This window comes from Ptychodera flava, chromosome 20 (genome assembly GCF_041260155.1).
Source record: "Ptychodera flava strain L36383 chromosome 20, AS_Pfla_20210202, whole genome shotgun sequence".
Lineage (NCBI taxonomy): Eukaryota > Metazoa > Hemichordata > Enteropneusta > Ptychoderidae > Ptychodera > Ptychodera flava.
Genome location: NC_091947.1, coordinates 31,757,821 through 31,777,040, shown reverse-complemented (window position 1 = coordinate 31,777,040; position 19,220 = coordinate 31,757,821). Strand labels below are relative to the sequence as shown.

The window sequence follows — 19,220 nt, the reverse complement described above, 5'->3', positions numbered from 1 at the left end:
ACCTAGGTATTGCAAATTGGCTGATTTCACACCCCCCTTCTTTCATCAATGTAGTAGTGTGGATGGTATAGCCTTCAATGAGAACTCTCTCACTGTTGACCATTTGACGAAGTCTGTAATGAATTGCTATCATAATTTATGATCAACAAAAGATTGGCATTTTTCCCAGCAGTGAATTATTTCATTTAGAACACTATGAAAACACTAGGATTTAGTAGGATGCAATATTGTGGTAAGGGACTCGTAATGGCTGCTTATTAGCCCATGTCTGCAATACTATTTCAATATACCTGAACATAGGCCACATAGCAATCAGTGGAACACACAAGGCATCAGCATTATCATTACTTGTAACACATCAATATAAAACAAAACTCTGAGACTGGAAATAGGAATACAATAGAAATTAAATAATACAGGAATTTTAGCTTATGGCTAGTAATGAAAAATTTCTTGTCAAAAAATGGGTCAGGACAAGTAGGGGTATTTATCACTATATCTGTCAACAAATGACAGCTCTCAAATACATTTATGAGACAATAAATTGTGGAAAACTACAAGACTACAATTTCAGTTTATTTGACTTCATTGAAGGTATACTAGAGTTGGCAAACTTAAAAAAAAATTAAAATATCTATAATAGATCAGGATAATCTTTCAGGTAACTTTCATGTTTGTGACAGAACTTACTATTCAATGCTTTCCTATACTACTGGGTGATTTTGTAAATCTTCATAATTCACAAGAACTGAAAATCAAATAAATATTCTCATACTATAGTATCTCCTGTGTGTTGACTTTTATGACTGACTTGAGATAAAAAAAATCAAAAAAATTTCGGAAAACAAAGCAGCAAAGTTCCTTGAAATGGGTTTAATGATGGTTATTTCATGACGTCAGTATGAAGTTAACTCATCATTACAATTCTTTTTTCTGGAAATACTTACAAATCATAAAGATCTGATGTAATGATGGTACATGGTACACAGATACAGAGCTACAAAACAAGCAGAATTCAAAGTCATTTTCCACCAATAGACAGATTCACATCCTGATCTTAGCTTGAACATGCAAGATTAAAAACTGAAAAGTACATGCGATTTTGTTCCAATAACTATTCGCTGCCTCTTACGATGACTGCATAATTGATAGGTACCCCACACCTTTCCATTTGTCTTTCAAAGACAAGCATAAACCCATTCACCAGTAAATTATAGTACCACCCAATCGATTTGTATGACAAATTTAGACTGCTAGGTTTGGCATTGGGGTACAATGTTACATATGTCGATGCTAAAGTGATAAGGGGTTAAATAAACTTCTTTGGTTAGATGGACAGTCTCTGAGGATATTCCTATATATATGAATACACATATGAAGATTTGTAAATAAACCTTTTCTGGGGCTTGCTCTGATTGGCCTGGTGTTGTTGAGCTATCATTTGGTGTTTAGGGAAATACAGTTTTTTAATATTGCACATTGAGGCAGTTTGAAGATGCTTTCTTTCTACATTGCTTTAAAAAATTGAGACGAAAAGAAAAGCCAGTTGACTGTGAAATACTGACCATAGCTTCATTACAAAACACACCATTTCACAAGGTTATCAGCATCAGCCACAGTCAAAGCTCTCACAAAAGGCAAACAAGATCCTATCTGTCCGAACACCTGCCAGCTAATCAGACATAGGCATCACAGGAAACAATTATTATATTCACAGATTCACAGGAGTCTTGGGCAGGAAAGATAAATAAAATAAAGTCCAGTAGACTGGTTTCTCAAAAGAGACTGTCAGAAAGACTTCAAGTACAAGTTATGGTGGTTTCAATTAAGCCCTGTTGATTTCCATATATTCCATACACTTCACAGTATAACACAGCATTGGTTTGTTTTCCTTGCCTGAAAAGAGAAAAAGAAATTGATTAATCAAAGGAGGACAGTCAAACTGATTCAGTCAAGGAAACTTTCCTTCTAACGAGTAAGTTTGATTTAAACTGTCATTTGAAACGACTGCTGAGTGTTGATACAATGTTGTTGCTATTTCACAAGCAGTTAATAATTTTTAATCAGAACTCTGTACATGTTCTACAATCAAGGCAACACGTCATTTCACAATTACTGAATTGACTTGTATGTTTACATAATACACTGGATTTTTTCACGAAAACAAATTCACTTGATTTTTCAAGGTGGGCATGTCTCTTACAATACAAGCGATCCAGATGCAAGCTGAGAAATCATTCAAACTGAGAATAGTCATAAAAGCAAAATATTTCACCCTGTTGGTTCTGAGCATCTTCTCATAAATGGAAAATAAATTATTCACATATGGTGGAAATTAATAATGGGCAGAGTCAGGTAATATCATGACACATTTTTATGTTAGCTTCTATTCCTGATTGCATCTTGGGGAATTGTATGAATTTCAAAAGCGATCGCTTTGTCAAAATTGATTATATAAATTGACTCAGACTTGATTTTCAATCTTATTTTACAATAAAGAAAAGGAAGAAGTTACATATAACTTACTGTTTTGTAGAATGTTTTTGACTGCATACTGAGATCTTGAGATTTCTCTACAAGGTCATCTAGTTTTTCTCCTCTTTGTAGAACAGCTTCTATTGTATTGTGCTGCAGTGGGAACAGAATGAAGTTGAGGCCCTTCTTTTGACAAACCTGTTTTTAATTCTCAATCATAATTTTCAAAATAAATTCTAACGTGTGCATCATAGTGGCGAATGAGTACCATTTACATGCACAGTCCTGTCTTGATATCTCTGGATTTCTTTGGTCTCTTTCCAAGTGATTTCTGAAAACCTTTCTACATGTACTTCATACTTTTGGTACATTTGCTTGGTAATACACATCAGTGAACCTCTTGATGATGACAATGTCGAACTTTGACCATTTGGGGAATTGACAGAAATCTCTCTGTCAGCTTTATTACAGTACATGATACACATGTATGTAAATTTGTCAGGGAAAACTTTCTTGAGTCAGTGTCATGTAAATAAAGCTCTGAGGGCACACTGCTATCACCTGCCACTCCCTCCCTTCCTAACCCCCTCCCCTCACATTTCATTATCTCTATCTCTCTGATCTCTAATTTTGGTCTTCATCTCTTTCCCCTCTCTCTAACTCAGTAATATAGAAGTTATTCCAACAAAAATTTTTATTTATAAAACTGTATAATATCTGAAAACCTAATTACTGCACTGCAATTTTTTTGATGCGATAGTCTTTCAGAATGACATCAAAGATAAAACTATCCAAATTGCCTCTGATTTGCATTTGCTGGGTATGAACTCACCATTATTATTTTTGTTTCATCAAGTTCTGCCTGTACTTTTGTCAAGGCGTCAGCTTCTCTTGGATTCTGCCAAATGACAAATTTAAATAAAATAAAAAAATAAAAAAATAAATTCATGAAATTTATTTACAAAACATATTGCATTAATTGTGCATTTGCTGTTCGTCTTCCTGGCTGTAAAATATCTTTGCACTGTTAAACAGCTCACAACTAGTATTTGTGCAATTTCTGAAATCGATTTTATGTCAACATTATTGGTTTTGTGTCAACAGTTTTGCTACACATCAAATTACATCTGCTGAATACTGCTGACCCACAGAGGGTGGTAAGATGTTGTGGTACAGTGTAAACATTGTTGAACTGGATACAGCACGTACAAAATTCATCATATACAGTGGTTTGTTTTGAAGCATTGGCATTACGCGAAGTAGACATATTGTCTAAATTGAGGTGTTGCCAACACTGTCAGGTGTAATTATCAGCTGAGCAGAAATTCCAGTTGACCACAGAGAGATCAACTCTGCCAAAGTTGAAACATTGTCTTACAGCAGGTCAGATGTAGTCAAAACAACTACACCTGAAAGCAAGTGATAAGACTTGGACAGTGCTTGGACATATGCGGTGGTGTTGTTTAGACTACGTCTGACCGTCTGCTAGACAATGTTTCAACTTTTGCAGAGTTGATTTTTTTATAATCGACTCATGTTATTGCTTAGCTGTCGATTGTACCCGGCAGTGTTGGCAACACCTCAATATAGACAATATTTCTCGTTCGTCTAATGCCAATGTTTCAAAGTAAACCACTGTAAGTATGAATAGGAACAAAATTCAAGATACTTCAACCAACAAATGCATACCTGATACTTTAACAGAATGGGCTCCAAGTTTTCAAATTTGATGTCTCTGAAAAAAGAAAGTGATATTAATCCTTACACATCTTAAGTTAAAACTGATTCACTGATTCAAGCAAATTATTGTTTTAATTTAACTGTTGAGAAATATGATATTTTCACGCATTTGTAGCATACTGTACATCTTAAATTGTTTTCCTTGTGCACATGATGTAAATTTAAAATTTTGTGACACAGAATAAAGGCACTGCGACCACAGGGACAAGGTAAAGTCTATATTCTTCTAACTTAGTTGACTTGTGTTCAAGGTAAACACATAAGCCCAATGCGGTTGTCCATCACAAAGTCACTGTATTCATCAGTTTTATATCAGAGCACTTTTGCAGGAAAAGACGTAACCAAAAGTATCAAAGTATCATCAAGTTATGTTACCTATGCAAAATATCATATCATATCAAATGTCTCTGTACATTTCATTCTTCAGAGAATACAAAGAAGATATTGTATTAATGCAATGTTTACATTAAGACCATTCATACAAATGAGAGATGTTGTCACGGATGACACTGATATTTAAACAGAACAAGATATTGGTATGAAGGATTTTCCTGGTTTCAGTTGAGGGTGTCAAAGGCTGGTAAATACACGGTTCAGACTTACTTTGCTGTTGCACTCGGCCAAAGATGTGATGGAACTTCTGTAGCAAACTGTTCAAGAGTTTTGCTGAGGAGTGTGAAAGCCACTCTCTGTGGATACTCATGGTCTGCTATCAGTACACCAGCCAATGAATCTGATCGGATGTATGCATGACAATTATATTCTGAAGCAAGATATAAAACAACACATACATTCAAATTAGCAAGTTTCCACAGATATAAGCCACACATAGCACTTGTCAACTTGAACAAAGTAGGGAAACCACACAGAGACAACCCTATGATGCTACATTCGCACCCATACACCTATGATCCTATTATTCTTTTCCCCTTTTCAGCAGGCTAACTTTACCACAGAAAACAATGGGTAAGTCAAGTATTTCAGTCTGGTGGATACAACACCCCTGTAGTGGCTACAAACAGTATTACAACTTGAGTAATTTTACATGTCTTGCACACAAAACTTGGCAAAAATTCATTGGATTCTGTAATCCATAGAGATATGTCATTATACTCCAATTCTTTTAAACATCCTCCATAAATTCTGATTGAGGCTAACCATTTCGTCTGTATTTTCAAATCTAAAGTTCCAGTCTACATATTCAGAATAACAGCATCAGTCCACAGTATGATCATGGAAAGATCAGCGGAACCATTGATCTACCATACGGTAAGTATATATTTTAAAGTTGTTCCAGGACACAGATCATTCATTGATATGTACTATATAGAGAGTTTATTCTGATCCCTGACTCTCATATTACATCAACCTACATTGCAATGAAAGGATGTCATAGATCCATAAATGATCAATATTAGATATTGTAGATAAAGCTGAGACCTAGAATCACTGAATCTGTACTAACCCTCTTGTTTGACAGATGTCCTCTGTGCTGGCTGTGTCCTTTCTACAATAATCTGACTTGTAAATTTCATAAACTCTTGGACACTGTTTGATAAACACGTAGATAAAAAATATGATACATTAACAAAATCTGCATACGCTTCACTATACTGTATCATGCGTAAAGTATCAAAATCACATACACTGAAACAAACAAAAATTATTTTCGTAAAGAAATGAGTGATACACCTAGATAACTTTTACAACCTTTTTACAGCATTGAAATGACAACAACTGTAACTTTTAGGATTAAATATTATTGTTGCCAAAAGAATTTGATTTGGACTGGAATTCATTTGTCAACAATAAACAGCATTGTATAATGTAGCAAATGCAAGGAGTTGGCAAATAATACTACTCATTCTGACATCATGCCAAGGAAACTAAATTTTACAAAGTCAATCATTTGTGCTTTTTCCCACCATTTCCCAGTAAAGTATAATCCATAACATGGCATTCTATATAAATGGGCATTTTCAATATCAATACCAGTGGTTGTCTCTTCCATTATTAGTTTCACCATGTGCACCATTTTTGAATTGGTTATGGATATAGTACTCAGTGTTTCATCTAGACATGGGATGGGGGGATTCCCCCTCTGCTGACATGTTGGCACCCCCTAGTAATTTGTCTAGGGGGACAGGCCCCCCTCCCCCCAAATGAAATGGTGCCAGTCACACCTTAGAGATACAAGTAGAACACGTGAACTGGTGAAATCCCCCCTAAATTTTCTGGTAAAGGGGGAAAATCCCCCCTGTTGATGCCATCCTTGATGAAACACTGAGTACTGGGCTATAAAGGCAATGACTGGTGTCTCATTTCATTCACCAGATATTGGTGCTTTGAAAATATTTTTCAAACATGACTGAAATTCTTAAACATAGGGCCAAAGTCCCTGAAGCTACTATAGACATGGATACAAAATTAAGTATATCCTGACTGTATGAAATTATCTCACTAAGGTCATCCTAGGGACCTGTATACCAAATATTAAAGCTGTCTGACCAGTGGTTTTGAAAAGACAAGCGACTCAACAGTTGACAGAGCTCTGCTGAGTTATGTAGAGAATAACCTTTTGTGACACATGTATTGATGAAGAAGGTGGATATCTTTGATAGCTAATTTCAGGATGGCCTGACCAAAAATGGAAAAAAAATTCTGTAAAAATACAGATTTGCATATTTCATCAGACTATATTAGTCTATAATAGCAAATAAATGAGAGTTAATTACATTCTAATTAAAGTAAACAAGACTTGCTTCAATCAAGATTTACGTCATAAAAAAACAGCATATCTGTGAGGTTATAAAGAATCTTGAGCTGATTATCTTTTAATATCAGTATTTTCATCCTAAACCAAGCACATTTTAACTTTCAAATTAACATTGTAAGTAAGTTCTGTTGAATAGTTGAGACTGTACGTACTCAGAGAAAGCACACTGAAGAGACAAATGTTTGAAACTTAAGAAGTTCAAGGTCATCAAAGCATTATAAGGAATCATGTTACACTTTTAATGCACTGTTTACACAGATTGCATAATTGCTATAAATAGCACATGAGAAATCTTACAGCCCAGCTTTACCATAAAAACCCTATCACTTTGACCACTCTTTTAATTGACCACTCTATTTTTTTCCTCAAAAGGTAATCTTATTTTATCCTTACCAAGTCAACCATAAATGGAAATTAGAACTTTCTCTATCTCTATTTATTTGACCACCCTATCATGACAAACTATTATGAGCAATTTCTTTTAGATAACATAAATGGTGGTTCAGAATATATCAAAGTTGGGATTCAGGAAAGTTGCCTTTACATGTTTAAATCCTCAATTCACTATGAACTGTCCAAAAAAGTTGAACTTTCTGATAATTCCACACTAAAATTATTTGGCTTTGATGATTTCCTAATTAATTCAATTATTTAAAATCATATTAATTATTTTTTTCTGGGTGAATTGATAGGGTTTATACAGTACAAGAATTACATACAATGTAAGTCAAACTTTGACCAAAAATGACAAAAAAATTCCTTAAAAATACACATTTGCATATTTCATCACAATTTGAACAAATCTAAGTTGGGTTATCCCTAGGGACCTGTATACCAAATAACAAAGCTGTCTGACCAGCGGTTATGAAGAAGAAGATTTTTTACCAAAAACACCTTTTTTGGCATTAATTTGCCTATTTTCAACAATATCAAAAAATTAAAAAAAATAGTTTCTCAAAATCATATTTTTCATCTACACAACAAATATCAAATCAGTAAGTACTGCGGTTCTCAAGATATTTGAGTGGACGGACGCCTCACAAACGGACATACATACATACATACATACATACATACATACATACATACATACATACATACATACATACATACATACAGACTGACGACGGACGCCAGACGGATACCCATCCCAATAGCTTCTATAGACTATAGTCTATAGTAGCTAACAAAACCTGTCTGCTTGCATATAATTACTGACACTATTACCATATAATTACATAATAGTACAATGCTTTGGACATACCTATACCGGTTTAACATACATATGTTACTTGAGTGTAACATGTGTTCCCTGAAAGCGCACATATTTTATGGCAATTGAATCAAAATTTGAAATTTAAATTTTGTCATTGGCAATCAAAGTATACTGTATGAGAACCAAACATGATAAAATATAACTAAATAAATTTATAGCAAGGACAGTGCAAAAGCTTGACATATTTGTCAATCATCAGTAAAACAACCGTCATAACAGCTGGTGTCCCTTGCATGTGCATTTTATTTGACCCTTTCCATTTTCCTGTATCAAATCGATTCATAAGAATAAAGGTTTGCCAAAGTCTTGTTGTGAAAATGTGAAATTAATCTGGAAATTATAGCAGACCAAACCAATGTTTTTCAAAATCCTGACAACATGATAAATAAAACAATTTTTATTAGCTTTAACACAAATACATAACTGTTTCCAGTACCTGGTATTTGTTACTCTTGTCTTTGAGTGTGTATCTCTGCCTGGCAAAAGGTGAACCAACTTGAATTAATTCACAAAACAAAATATGTATACTTGCACATAACCTAAATCAGTGATAGGATGAGGTGTTAATGTCTCTAAATGTTAAACTGATGCTATAAAACTTACCTTGATTTCTGAAAATAACCAAATGTTGACAAATCATACCCAGCTTTCAAGGTTACAACTTTTGCACCCTTATAGAGAATTGTTAGAGCGTACAGCTTCATGGTGGTAGAATCTTTAGAACGTCAGTAGATCTTTTATGGAATTGAAATCAGGCGTGACGGTCTTATTACTTTCAACTGAAGAAATCAACTTATTGGGAAAGTTTCTGTTCCAAAGTAATGTCACTGAAAAATAGAAAAGTTTGGTACACATTATTGCATGAGGTTTACCTTCTTCAAACTAGATGGAAGTAATACTGTTTTCTTGAAATGCATGTTATGTTCAATACATCTGTAACACTAGCAACAGGCATGTATTCAAACTACTCTTTTGTGAAGGAGACCACGATTGAAAAAAGCTTTACAAGACTGGCACCAGTGATGTGCATGGCTAGTTTACAATGAATCTGCAATATTTAAATGCATTTATTACATACAGACTGACACCGAGGAGGTAGGAAGATCCAACATACCAAGCTCCTTCCATGCATCACACACTAGCCGGGTGTACGATGCTGTGTGTTCCCGGCGTTGTATGGCTTCCCACCATGGCCCTGCTGACTCTCATAGGAAAATACATTCATGCAAGATATGGCCGGCAACTGGACCCTTGACCATGAATCATGCACCAAACCATTAGTTTACGAGCGATCTACGGTCAAGGGTCCAGCCATCAAATACGTTCATGCTAGATATGGCCAGCCACTGGACCCTTGACCATGAATCACTGGTAAACTAATGGTTTTGGACGTCATGAGAGCAAATTTTTTTGCAGTCTGTGAGCAATTGAGTTAATCGGGTAGTTGATTTCGGCGGAAAATAGTTAGAAAAGGTAGTTTTTCGTGCGCGGTCCAAATCAGGAATGCCGTCACCATGTTTTCCTGTGAGAGTCAGCAGGGATGTGGTGGGAGGTCGTTTATTGCTGGGAACATACAGCATCATACGCAGGGCTAATCACACACGGTTTGTTTCAGCTGGGGTTAAAAAAATTGATCTTCAATATTTTGTTATCTTTGCCAATGACATCATGTTTATTCAGCAGAATGTCATGCACGGTAATTTCTACATGATTAAAACTAGTTTCTCTTTTGAATACTTTCTTAGTGTTCACACCAACCGCGATGCGATGTCAACTCCCCAATGTGAGAGGCGAGTAAATGAAGTCAGTGGGTTGACAATGCAAATGATTCTACCATACCACTTCTTGTATTTGAGTACACAAATTAAAAAGACCATCCCCAATCTTTAATAGTTCAGCATTCTGATTGAAAAATGGTAATCTCATGGGAATTGTGGGCCAATGCAATTGTTATATTATGGGCTCCAACACAAACGGTCGCCCAAATTTTAATCCTCATACCGAGAGTCACAGATGCCGAAACTACATGAGCCTAATGAATGTACCTGTTTCATACAATGTCACTGTGCTCGGATTGAGGTGGGTTCAGCTCCGTTGCAGATTTCGGTGATTTTGACGATCCTAAAACCAATCTTTCGCACCTCGGTGCTACTAAAGAACCTCTACGGAGCAAAAAAGTCAGACGACCTACCTAGATGTGTAAGAAGTCGCCTTTTCCAGCTTTGTTGTCTTCTTTGACGTGGAACTTGGTTCGTCTGTTGTCAAAATGAGAAAACCCCTATATGAGGATATGACGTCAAATACGCCTCGTTTTGGTAACGCAGCAGTAGTTTGTTGTTTGTTTCCTGCTCTCCAATGAACACAACAAGACGTAATCAGCGACGATAATCTCATGACACTGCCAGAACCTTTCATCACATGCATTATCTTTTTAGTGGTATTTGTACCTTTTAGCTTTTGTAAGTTAATTTATACAGCTCAAGTTTGTCACACGTAGCCGCAGTTCTGCAGCAAGCACTAGGTACGGATCATAGGCGTGCTGTTTTCTGGGTAGTTTCTATAAGTGTAGTTTATTCTACGTTTCGACGTTCTCTCCGTAGGCTACGGAAGAGAACGTCGAAACGTAGAATAAACTACACTTATAGAAACTACCCAGAAAACAGCACGCCTGTGGTACGGATCACGGTCGCCTATGGTAGCTACACTACAGGGTAAATAGGGTGACTGTGTCTGCATAGCTGCAGTACAAATTGTAGGTGCAGTACTGTATACTGTACTGTAGTAGCTCGAGATTTTGCCCGGGTATTTGGGTCTGACGTCAAAAGACCAAATACCCAGGCAAAACCTCGAGTTACTGTACTGTAGCTATACAATTTGTAGCCTTGCGTACAGGTCTGTGTGTTTCCCGGCGTTATACGGCCTGTGGTGGAGGCCGTATAACGCCGTGAACACACAGACCTGTACGCAGGGCTATACAATTTGTAGCTGGACACCTTGCGATGACGGCAAAACCATGGAGGTAGATCTTTAACTCTTTCTACCTTCATGGCAAAGCCATGTGTACCACTCTAGAGGGACTGTGGATAGGTATATACCGTACTCGTCCGAGTATAAGCCCCCGGTTCGGCAACACTAAACAGCGGTAAAACTAGGGGAGGGGCTTATACTCGAGCAACCCCATGTTATCTGGCATGGACGCTTAATTTATGCTAATTTTATGCACGATTTTTTTCAACACCACTCGATCTTTCTATCGCTTTCAAAATCGACTTACACATCCAAAGAAATTGATTGTACAATCTCTGAATACAGAAGTGACATTTTGGTGAAATTTCAGCGTCGAAAGAAACCCAAAACTTGAAACAAAGACGTCATGTATGCTGCTGATCAACAGTAGTGTAGTATAAATGTGAACAGGCATGCATTGCCCACATCGAAAGGCAACTTAATATTCCAATATCAAACTGTCTACATCTTGTGAAAACAACAACATAGCAGTGAAAATTGTAATAGTCACCAGGAAAAGTCTTCACAAATGAAAGGATAATTGCTTCAAACAAAAGAAACTGCATGTTTCAAGCTTGAAAACATCGTGGCCGTGAATGAAAATAAACAATGGCGGACGTGAGTGAGACTATTCTATTTAGGCGACGGGGGTGAGTAGGGTCAAAGAATCAAGATAGTACTGGAAAAACGTGTCATTTTCCTTACGATATTGTCAAGGGAACTCCAGTTTCCCATTGTTTTAACATCTTTTAATAGTTTCTTTATTATCTAAATCAATTTTACCACGTTAAATGACCAAATATACTCTCCTAACCTTTCTGTATTTGAGTTACACTAGGGTAGGGGCTTATACACGGATGTAATGCATTTTCTAAAATCCTCTAAAATCAGTAGGGGGGCTTATACACGAGCAGGGGCTTATACTCGGACGAGTACGGTAAGTCCAGTGAAAGAAAATGGAAGATTGATGTCACGCTGACCTTTGTGTTTCCAGTATCATGGATACAAGCCATTGTTTCTGGTCAATGACAGGTGCGCACAGGTGAAAAAGCACATTGATCAAGTACAACACTATTGCAAACATTACTTCCTGCTTTGGGAAAACAGTGGGCGCTAATTTGTGCTGCATAGCTGAGCCTTTTAGAGCATAGAACCAGTAGAAAAATATCTAAGGTACAATTTGCCCGCATGGCTATTCCTTCTTGGAATTAAACCATGCCAAAAGTCATAGACGTTTCAAAGTGAAAATTTCGTCAGTAGTTTGTCAGAAGAAAAAAGATGTTTCTTGGAAATTTTTGCACTCATTTTGACTTCCTAGTCTTTACAACATTCACTGTGAAATGCCATTTTCGTCTGAGTAGACAACTTCCAAGATGGCATATCCCCTCTGACGTTTGTTGACAAAGTGTGTTCGTAAACTTCAAGATTTTGTCACCATTACCTTGTTCACACACATAAATGTGCACAACTGTTGCATACTTAAAGGGGAATTGTACAACTTATCACTACCTAAGCCCCACTTTAAGCCTTCGATTTCGAGCATTCACTCTCAGAGTTTTTCATGTCAGCCCCATTGTTAAGGAATATCAGGGCCTCTCGTCCGGTCACCCTACTGTGTATTCCTGGTGTTGTAAAGGGAGGCTGTACAACACTGGGATCATTGTACGCATGGCTTACCTGCTGGCAGCTCTAGCTGCAGTGCTGTAGCTCAAAGTTTTGCCTGGGTATGCAGGTCCGACGGCCAAAAAATTGCCACTGTCCGACCCAAATACCCAGGCAAAACCTCGACAGTTTAAGGTAATGCCACAAACCAATGAGCTTATTTTAAGGACCGTGGTCCATATAACACTTTAACTCTAAAAAAAATCTGTGAAAAATATATCCAGTTTGGTTAACTATACAAACGCTTATTCCATAACTTTTATGGGTGATTTGCATGATTTTGTCATTTTCATGTCGTTTCGGCTCCAGGACCACTGAATAGGCCCATGGTCTCTGATCACCATAGTACAGTAGATCAACTGATAAACTTTGACCATAGTCGTGATTAGTGAAGCTACAAAATTTACCAGCAATATTGAACTGATTTTATCAATTTGATGGTGTTCAGTGTTGAACATGTAGTTCTTTCATCTGAAATGTGCCATACCACACTCTGTGTTTGTTTGTTTGAGTAATAAAAGATTGATTGATTGATTGATTTTTTTTAGCTCCTATATGTGCATATGTATATATGCAGATGGGAGGTATTCTTATAAGGTGGCAAAATGGGGTCTGTGTGTATGTTAGTCTGTACAGATCAAAAACTCCTAAACCGCTATGGCTGCTGTCTTAGTATTTGGTGTACAGATGCACCCAGGGGTGGAGATATGAATTTGTTCAAATGAACATATCAGTGCCAAAAATATGCAAATGAGAGGAAAAAAGGAAAAATCCTGCAAATGGCTAAACTCAGTAAGCATTGGTCAGATTGGGTTGAAACTTAGCATGCGGATTCCTTTAGGTATTCTCAATTATGTGTGCACAAGTTGAGGTGAAATTTGCATGTTTGTATTTTTAGGGTATTTTTTTCTGTTTTTAGTCAAAAAATCTTGTTCTCTGAAATCGCTCGTCTGATCGCTCTTAAAGTTAATATTCATGTTCCTCAGGATGACCTCAGTCAAGTTTGTACAAATTGTATTGATATTGTCATATTTGTAATTTTGGGGCAATTTTCCCAATTTTTGGTCAAAAATTTTTTTATCCAAAAACTACTGATCTGATAGCTTTGATATTTGGTGTACAGTTATCTAAGATTTATCTCGATATAATGTATTGAAGTTATAAGTATAAACTAGCGATTTTTAGCTACTATAGACTATAGTCTATAGAAGATATTGGGATGGGTATCCGTCCGGCGTCAGTCTGTATACACAGTATGTGTGTATGTATGTACGTGTGTGAGGCATCCGTCCACTCAAATATCTTGAGAACCACAGTACTTACTGATTTGATATTTGTTGTGTAGAAGTAAAATATGATTATGAGAAACAGTTTTTTGCTCACGTGTTGACACACGTGGGCATATGTCGCAGCGATGTCTGTCTGTCTGTCTGTCTGTGTACTCAATATCTCAAAAACGGCTCATCAGATCAGAATCAAATCTGGTACATAGATTCAGTTTGCAAATGGCAAGAACTGATTAGTTTTTGGTGGGTGTGGCTTGCTTACTTTTTGCTCATTTGCATAATTAATGATTTTAGAAAAAACTGATATATATTGACAACGACTACACACAATTTGATGAGATTCGCTACAAATGTTGATCACACCAAGATATATCAGCTTTGAAAGATATTAAGGGGTGACCTGAAAGATAATTACTAATTTGTATGTTTAATGAAATTTCCTAATTAGGAGTATATATCTGGATTTACTTGATCAAAATTGACAAAACTTGGTATGCATATTGAAGATACTATGATTTAACGTTATTGAAAGTCATTAAGCATTTTACTTCATCCAAATCCTAATTTACATATTTAATGACCTTTTGAAATTAAGGCTATATATTTGAAGTTACATGACCAAAATTGATGAAACTTGCTTTGTACATTAAAGATACTATGATAGAATATGATTAAATGTCATTAAGCATTTTTTCATCAGCCAATTCCTAATTTGCATATTTTATGAACTTTCCTAATTAGGGGTATTTATCTGAATTGACGAGACCAAAGTTGATGAAACTGGCTATGTACATTAAAGATACTATAATAGAACATTATTGAAAGTCATTAAGCATTTGAAGTTTAGCCAATTCCTTATTTGCATATTTAATGAACTTTCATAATCAGGGATATTTATCTGTATTGACTAGACCAAAGTTGACGAAACTTGCTATGTACATTAACGACATTATTGAAAGTCATTAAGTATTTTTACTTCATCCAGCTCCTAATTTGCATATTTAATGATTTTTTGAAATTAGGGATATATATTTGAATTTACATGACCAAATTGATGAAATTTGCTATGTACATTAAAGATACTATTATGTAGGCTAACTTTATTGAAAGGCATTAAGCATTTTTGCTTCAGCCAATTTCTAATTTTTGTATTTAATGAACTTTCCTAATTAGGGATATATACTTGCCATGGATTTATTTGATCAAAATTGGCATAACATTCTATGTACATTGATGATTATACCAGTTATATCAATATTGGAAGACATTTCGCATTTAAGTTTTCATGTCAGCTAATTTATAGTTTGCATATCTAATGAGCTTTCAAAGTTTGGAATATATAGTTTGAAGGACTTGACCAAAGGCAATTACACTTGCTATATAAAGTGGTGATACAATGACAGTAGTCAAAGAAATTAATATTTTTTTCAGCTAATTACATATTTGAATACTTAATGACCTATAGAGTTAATCTGTGGTGAATTATGTCCATTATGTTGATCGTAATACTTTCAATGAAGTTGCAAACATGTGGCAAAGGTTCAAATTTACACATAACTGCAATATATAATGAAACACGTGAGCATTTACAGTTCATATCTGGTTTTAAATTTTTTGATATTGTTGAAAATATGCAAATTAGCGCCAAAAAAGGCATTTTTGGTAAAAAATCTTCTTCATAACCGCTGGTCAGACAGCTTTGATATTTGATATACAGGTCCCTAGGGATAACCCAACTTGGATTTGTTCAAATTGTGATAAAATATGCAAATCTGTATTTTTAAGGAATTTTTTGGTCATTTTTGGTCAAATTTTTATTTAAAAAAAAAACGCTTGTCTGACAGCTTTGATATTTGGTATACAGGTTCCTACAGATGAACTTAATATGAGGTATTGAATATATGATGAAATCTGCAATTTTGTATTTTTTGTGCAATTTGTGCCATTTTTGGTCAAAAAATGTGTTTCTCAAAAATTACTTGTCTGATGCCTTTGATATTTGGTATACAGGTTCCTAGGGGTTGTCCTAGTGTGATATATTGAAATTTGATGAAATCTTCAATTTTTTGCTCACGTGTTCACACACAAATGAGCATATGGTTTACCGATGTCTGTGTGTGTGTGTGTGTGTGTGTGTCTGTCTGTAAACCCGGTATCTCAAGAACTACTGAAGGGATGTCAACCTACTCGTGAGAAGTGACTACCCCCTACAGGAGCACGTAATGGTAACTTGGTCTTCACAATACTGGGGAATGACACCTCTAGAAAAACACATTGGGGTGATTTCCTCTGCCCAAGCTGCATTGATTTGTATGATTTTTAAATTTGTTTCTTTTCTGTTTCTTTTCAGTGTGTTGTCGACGAGAATGGCAACATCAAGCACTCACCTGTTCCAATTCACATCTGATTCGGAGGACACCTCATCTGAGGATTATGTCATCAAGCCCCCAGTAGCTGCAGTGTCCAGAACAGATCCCCACTTTGACAAATGGCTCATGCCCCCACCGCCCACCCCAAGCAAGACCAGCCGTCGACCCCAGGCAACCCAAAGGGAACAGGCCATCTCCACATTGTCGGGTGCAACAGGCCAGCCCATTGGGGACCAGGGGAAGACCATGGAAAGCTTGGAGCCAGTGGGAATAGTGGTCAAGCCAAAACTGACCAAGGCTTCCAAACGGAGACAACGGCGCCAACGGCTTGCTAGGAGAATCAGCGAGGAAAACCAGGAGAGGGAAGGCAAGAACAGGAATGAAAAGCAATGCAAGGAGGAGGAGACCAGCCCATGGAAAGAGAGAGAGAAGGGAGCTGGAACATTCTTCCCACGCAAACCCACTCCATGCCCCCTCCCCGGATGCCTCCATGAATCAAAGGGAGTCAAGGAGCACTGCTTTCGGAAACATCTCCCCCGATGCCTCCGAGAGGACCCCAGGTGTGTTGATTATGATTCCATAATTGACCTCCTGGAATTCCTCACTGGCAAGTTGGTCGGCCCGAGTATGCCCATAGTGGCCTTGTTCGAATACTTCTTGGCCCATGGGTCTGCGAGAGTCCCACTCAGTGCCAAAATCACTGAAGGCTGCCAGCGGACAATCGAGGGCCTGTGCCGCAGAATGGACTGGGAGGTACCCAGGAAGCTTCGGCTGAGCCCACCAAGCACTCCCGCAGTGCTGGTCCACTGGAGGGTCATTGCAGTTTTGCTGTCTGACTTGACCCCCCTTGATAGGGAGAGAGTCAGAAAGTGGAAGGGCAAAGCCATCGAGGAACCTCCCCACCGACCAGCAGCAGCAGCAGCAGCAGCAGCAGCTCTGGAGAGACTCGCATCCCTCCAGGTGAGCAGAAGACAAGAAGCCGTCATCACCAGGGGACCGTTACTACCTCAAGCCATGGATGCTCACTTTCACCTAGATCAGGCTATTAACCAATTCCGAAGGGGTAGCGGGTTCACAACCTCGTCGCAGCTGATCTCCGCAAACCCTGGTGTTCGACCACTGGTTCCTGTCCAAGTGGTCGGAGGTGTCGAAGTCTACAGCGACCCAGAATGCTACCCCCAAGACCTGGTTCGGGAACCAGGGTGGAAAGTGGCTGTTGGTCTCCACCCCAAGGTGGCTGCTGACGCGGGCATGCAGGTGTTCCGGAAAATCCGGAGTTTTGTTGCATCCCCACATGTGGCAGCCCTAGGGGAAATCGGTCTTGATAGAACGGTGAGCAGCGATAGATGGCTTTGGCAGGAGCAGGCCTTCCGTGAACTCCTTAAGCTAGCAAATCCCAACAAGCCCATTATACTCCATATTTGTGGCACTGAGGAAGATAAGTATGCCTCCGACACATACGCTTTAGCTCTACTGTCCATGAGGGAAGCATGTGACCCCTTGCAACGGATACATCTTCACAACTTCATGGGGAACATATATACCTTCAGACGGTGGAGCCAGGCATTCCCCAATTGCTATTTTAGTTTTTCAGCAATGGTGGCCAGCTTTGACTGTGTGCAGGCAAATGCTTTGAGCCAAATCCCCAATGACCGGATCCTCCTTGAAACAGACTCGCCCTACCTGATGCCCAGACCAGGTCAGCGATTTAACACCCCTGCATATATTGGTGATGTAGCACTGGTGGTGGTAAAACACCGCAGTGGCGATGTCCAGCAGCTACTGCAGACGGCGATGGCCAACACCCGCCATCTATACCGGTGTTGAGAAGGAAGGCTTGAAGATCTGGGAGTGATTCGTACCATAAGGGGGCATATACCCAAGGTAAAGCCCCATGTGGTATTGTGCCACAAAGATCCACACAGCCAGTACAGAACATCCCATTCAGAGAAGGGAGCCCCACTGGGAATAGTCCCACTCGGAAGACCTAGAAGAAGGTTCTGTGTACTTTTGTCTCTTGTTTTTTTTTGTTTTGTGTTTTGTTTGCTCACTTCAATCTCTTCCAGTTTGCGGGTACAGCTTTGGCCTGCTCAACAAGACGGGGAAGAGTGTACTGTAAACAGATTTGTGCCCTCTACAACCCCTGCTGGAGTGCTGGTGACGCATAGACACCCCTCCAGCGAGCAGAACTTATTCAGACCCATACCTGAAAACACCAAAGCTACTATACTCTCGTGTTCAACTTACGACAGAATAATCTATCCCCTACAGGACATTTAGCAGGTTGGTAACTCGATCTTCACAAGAGAACTTTGAAACTTCAGTGGTGTGTTTTGAAATTTAAGCGAGTGTTCCAGGAGCAATAAAAGAAAACCAAAGCAGGTGGCTACAACAGCAGAATCAGCATCAAATATCAATCCAACTGCCAAAGCAAAAATATACAGATAACAAAGCAAAGGTGATACACACATGGCTTTGAGTGCCAGCAAGAAAGGTTCAAATGCGTGGACAGTAAGTGACAATTACAAGCATTGTTGACCCTTGATTTGTTTTTGTGTATCTGTATACTAGCATGTTTGAAGAGTTATATAGATTAAGTTTATTGTGTGATTTAAAGTTAATAAAGTTCA

The 19,220-nt window shown here is 37.9% G+C and overlaps 2 protein-coding genes across 2 annotated transcripts; one reads left to right on the top strand and one right to left on the bottom strand.

Moving 5' to 3' along the window:
* Positions 1 to 544: 544 nt before the first annotated feature.
* LOC139120656 (synaptobrevin homolog YKT6-like) lies at positions 545 to 10,598 on the bottom strand. The gene is made up of 8 exons (XM_070685182.1): positions 10,459 to 10,598; positions 8,871 to 9,094; positions 5,681 to 5,763; positions 4,819 to 4,978; positions 4,165 to 4,210; positions 3,308 to 3,373; positions 2,527 to 2,628; positions 545 to 1,896 (listed from the first exon to the last, which is right to left on the bottom strand). The coding sequence occupies exons 2-8, from the start codon at positions 8,969 to 8,971 to the stop codon at positions 1,861 to 1,863; spliced, it is 594 nt and encodes a 197-aa protein (XP_070541283.1). The 5' UTR covers positions 8,972 to 9,094; positions 10,459 to 10,598; the 3' UTR covers positions 545 to 1,860.
* A 15-nt stretch (positions 10,599 to 10,613) lies between these two features.
* Positions 10,614 to 18,460, top strand: LOC139120654 (uncharacterized). Its single transcript, XM_070685180.1, has 2 exons — positions 10,614 to 10,726; positions 16,572 to 18,460. The coding sequence occupies exon 2, from the start codon at positions 16,588 to 16,590 to the stop codon at positions 18,415 to 18,417; it is 1,830 nt and encodes a 609-aa protein (XP_070541281.1). The 5' UTR covers positions 10,614 to 10,726; positions 16,572 to 16,587; the 3' UTR covers positions 18,418 to 18,460.
* Positions 18,461 to 19,220: the final 760 nt, after the last annotated feature.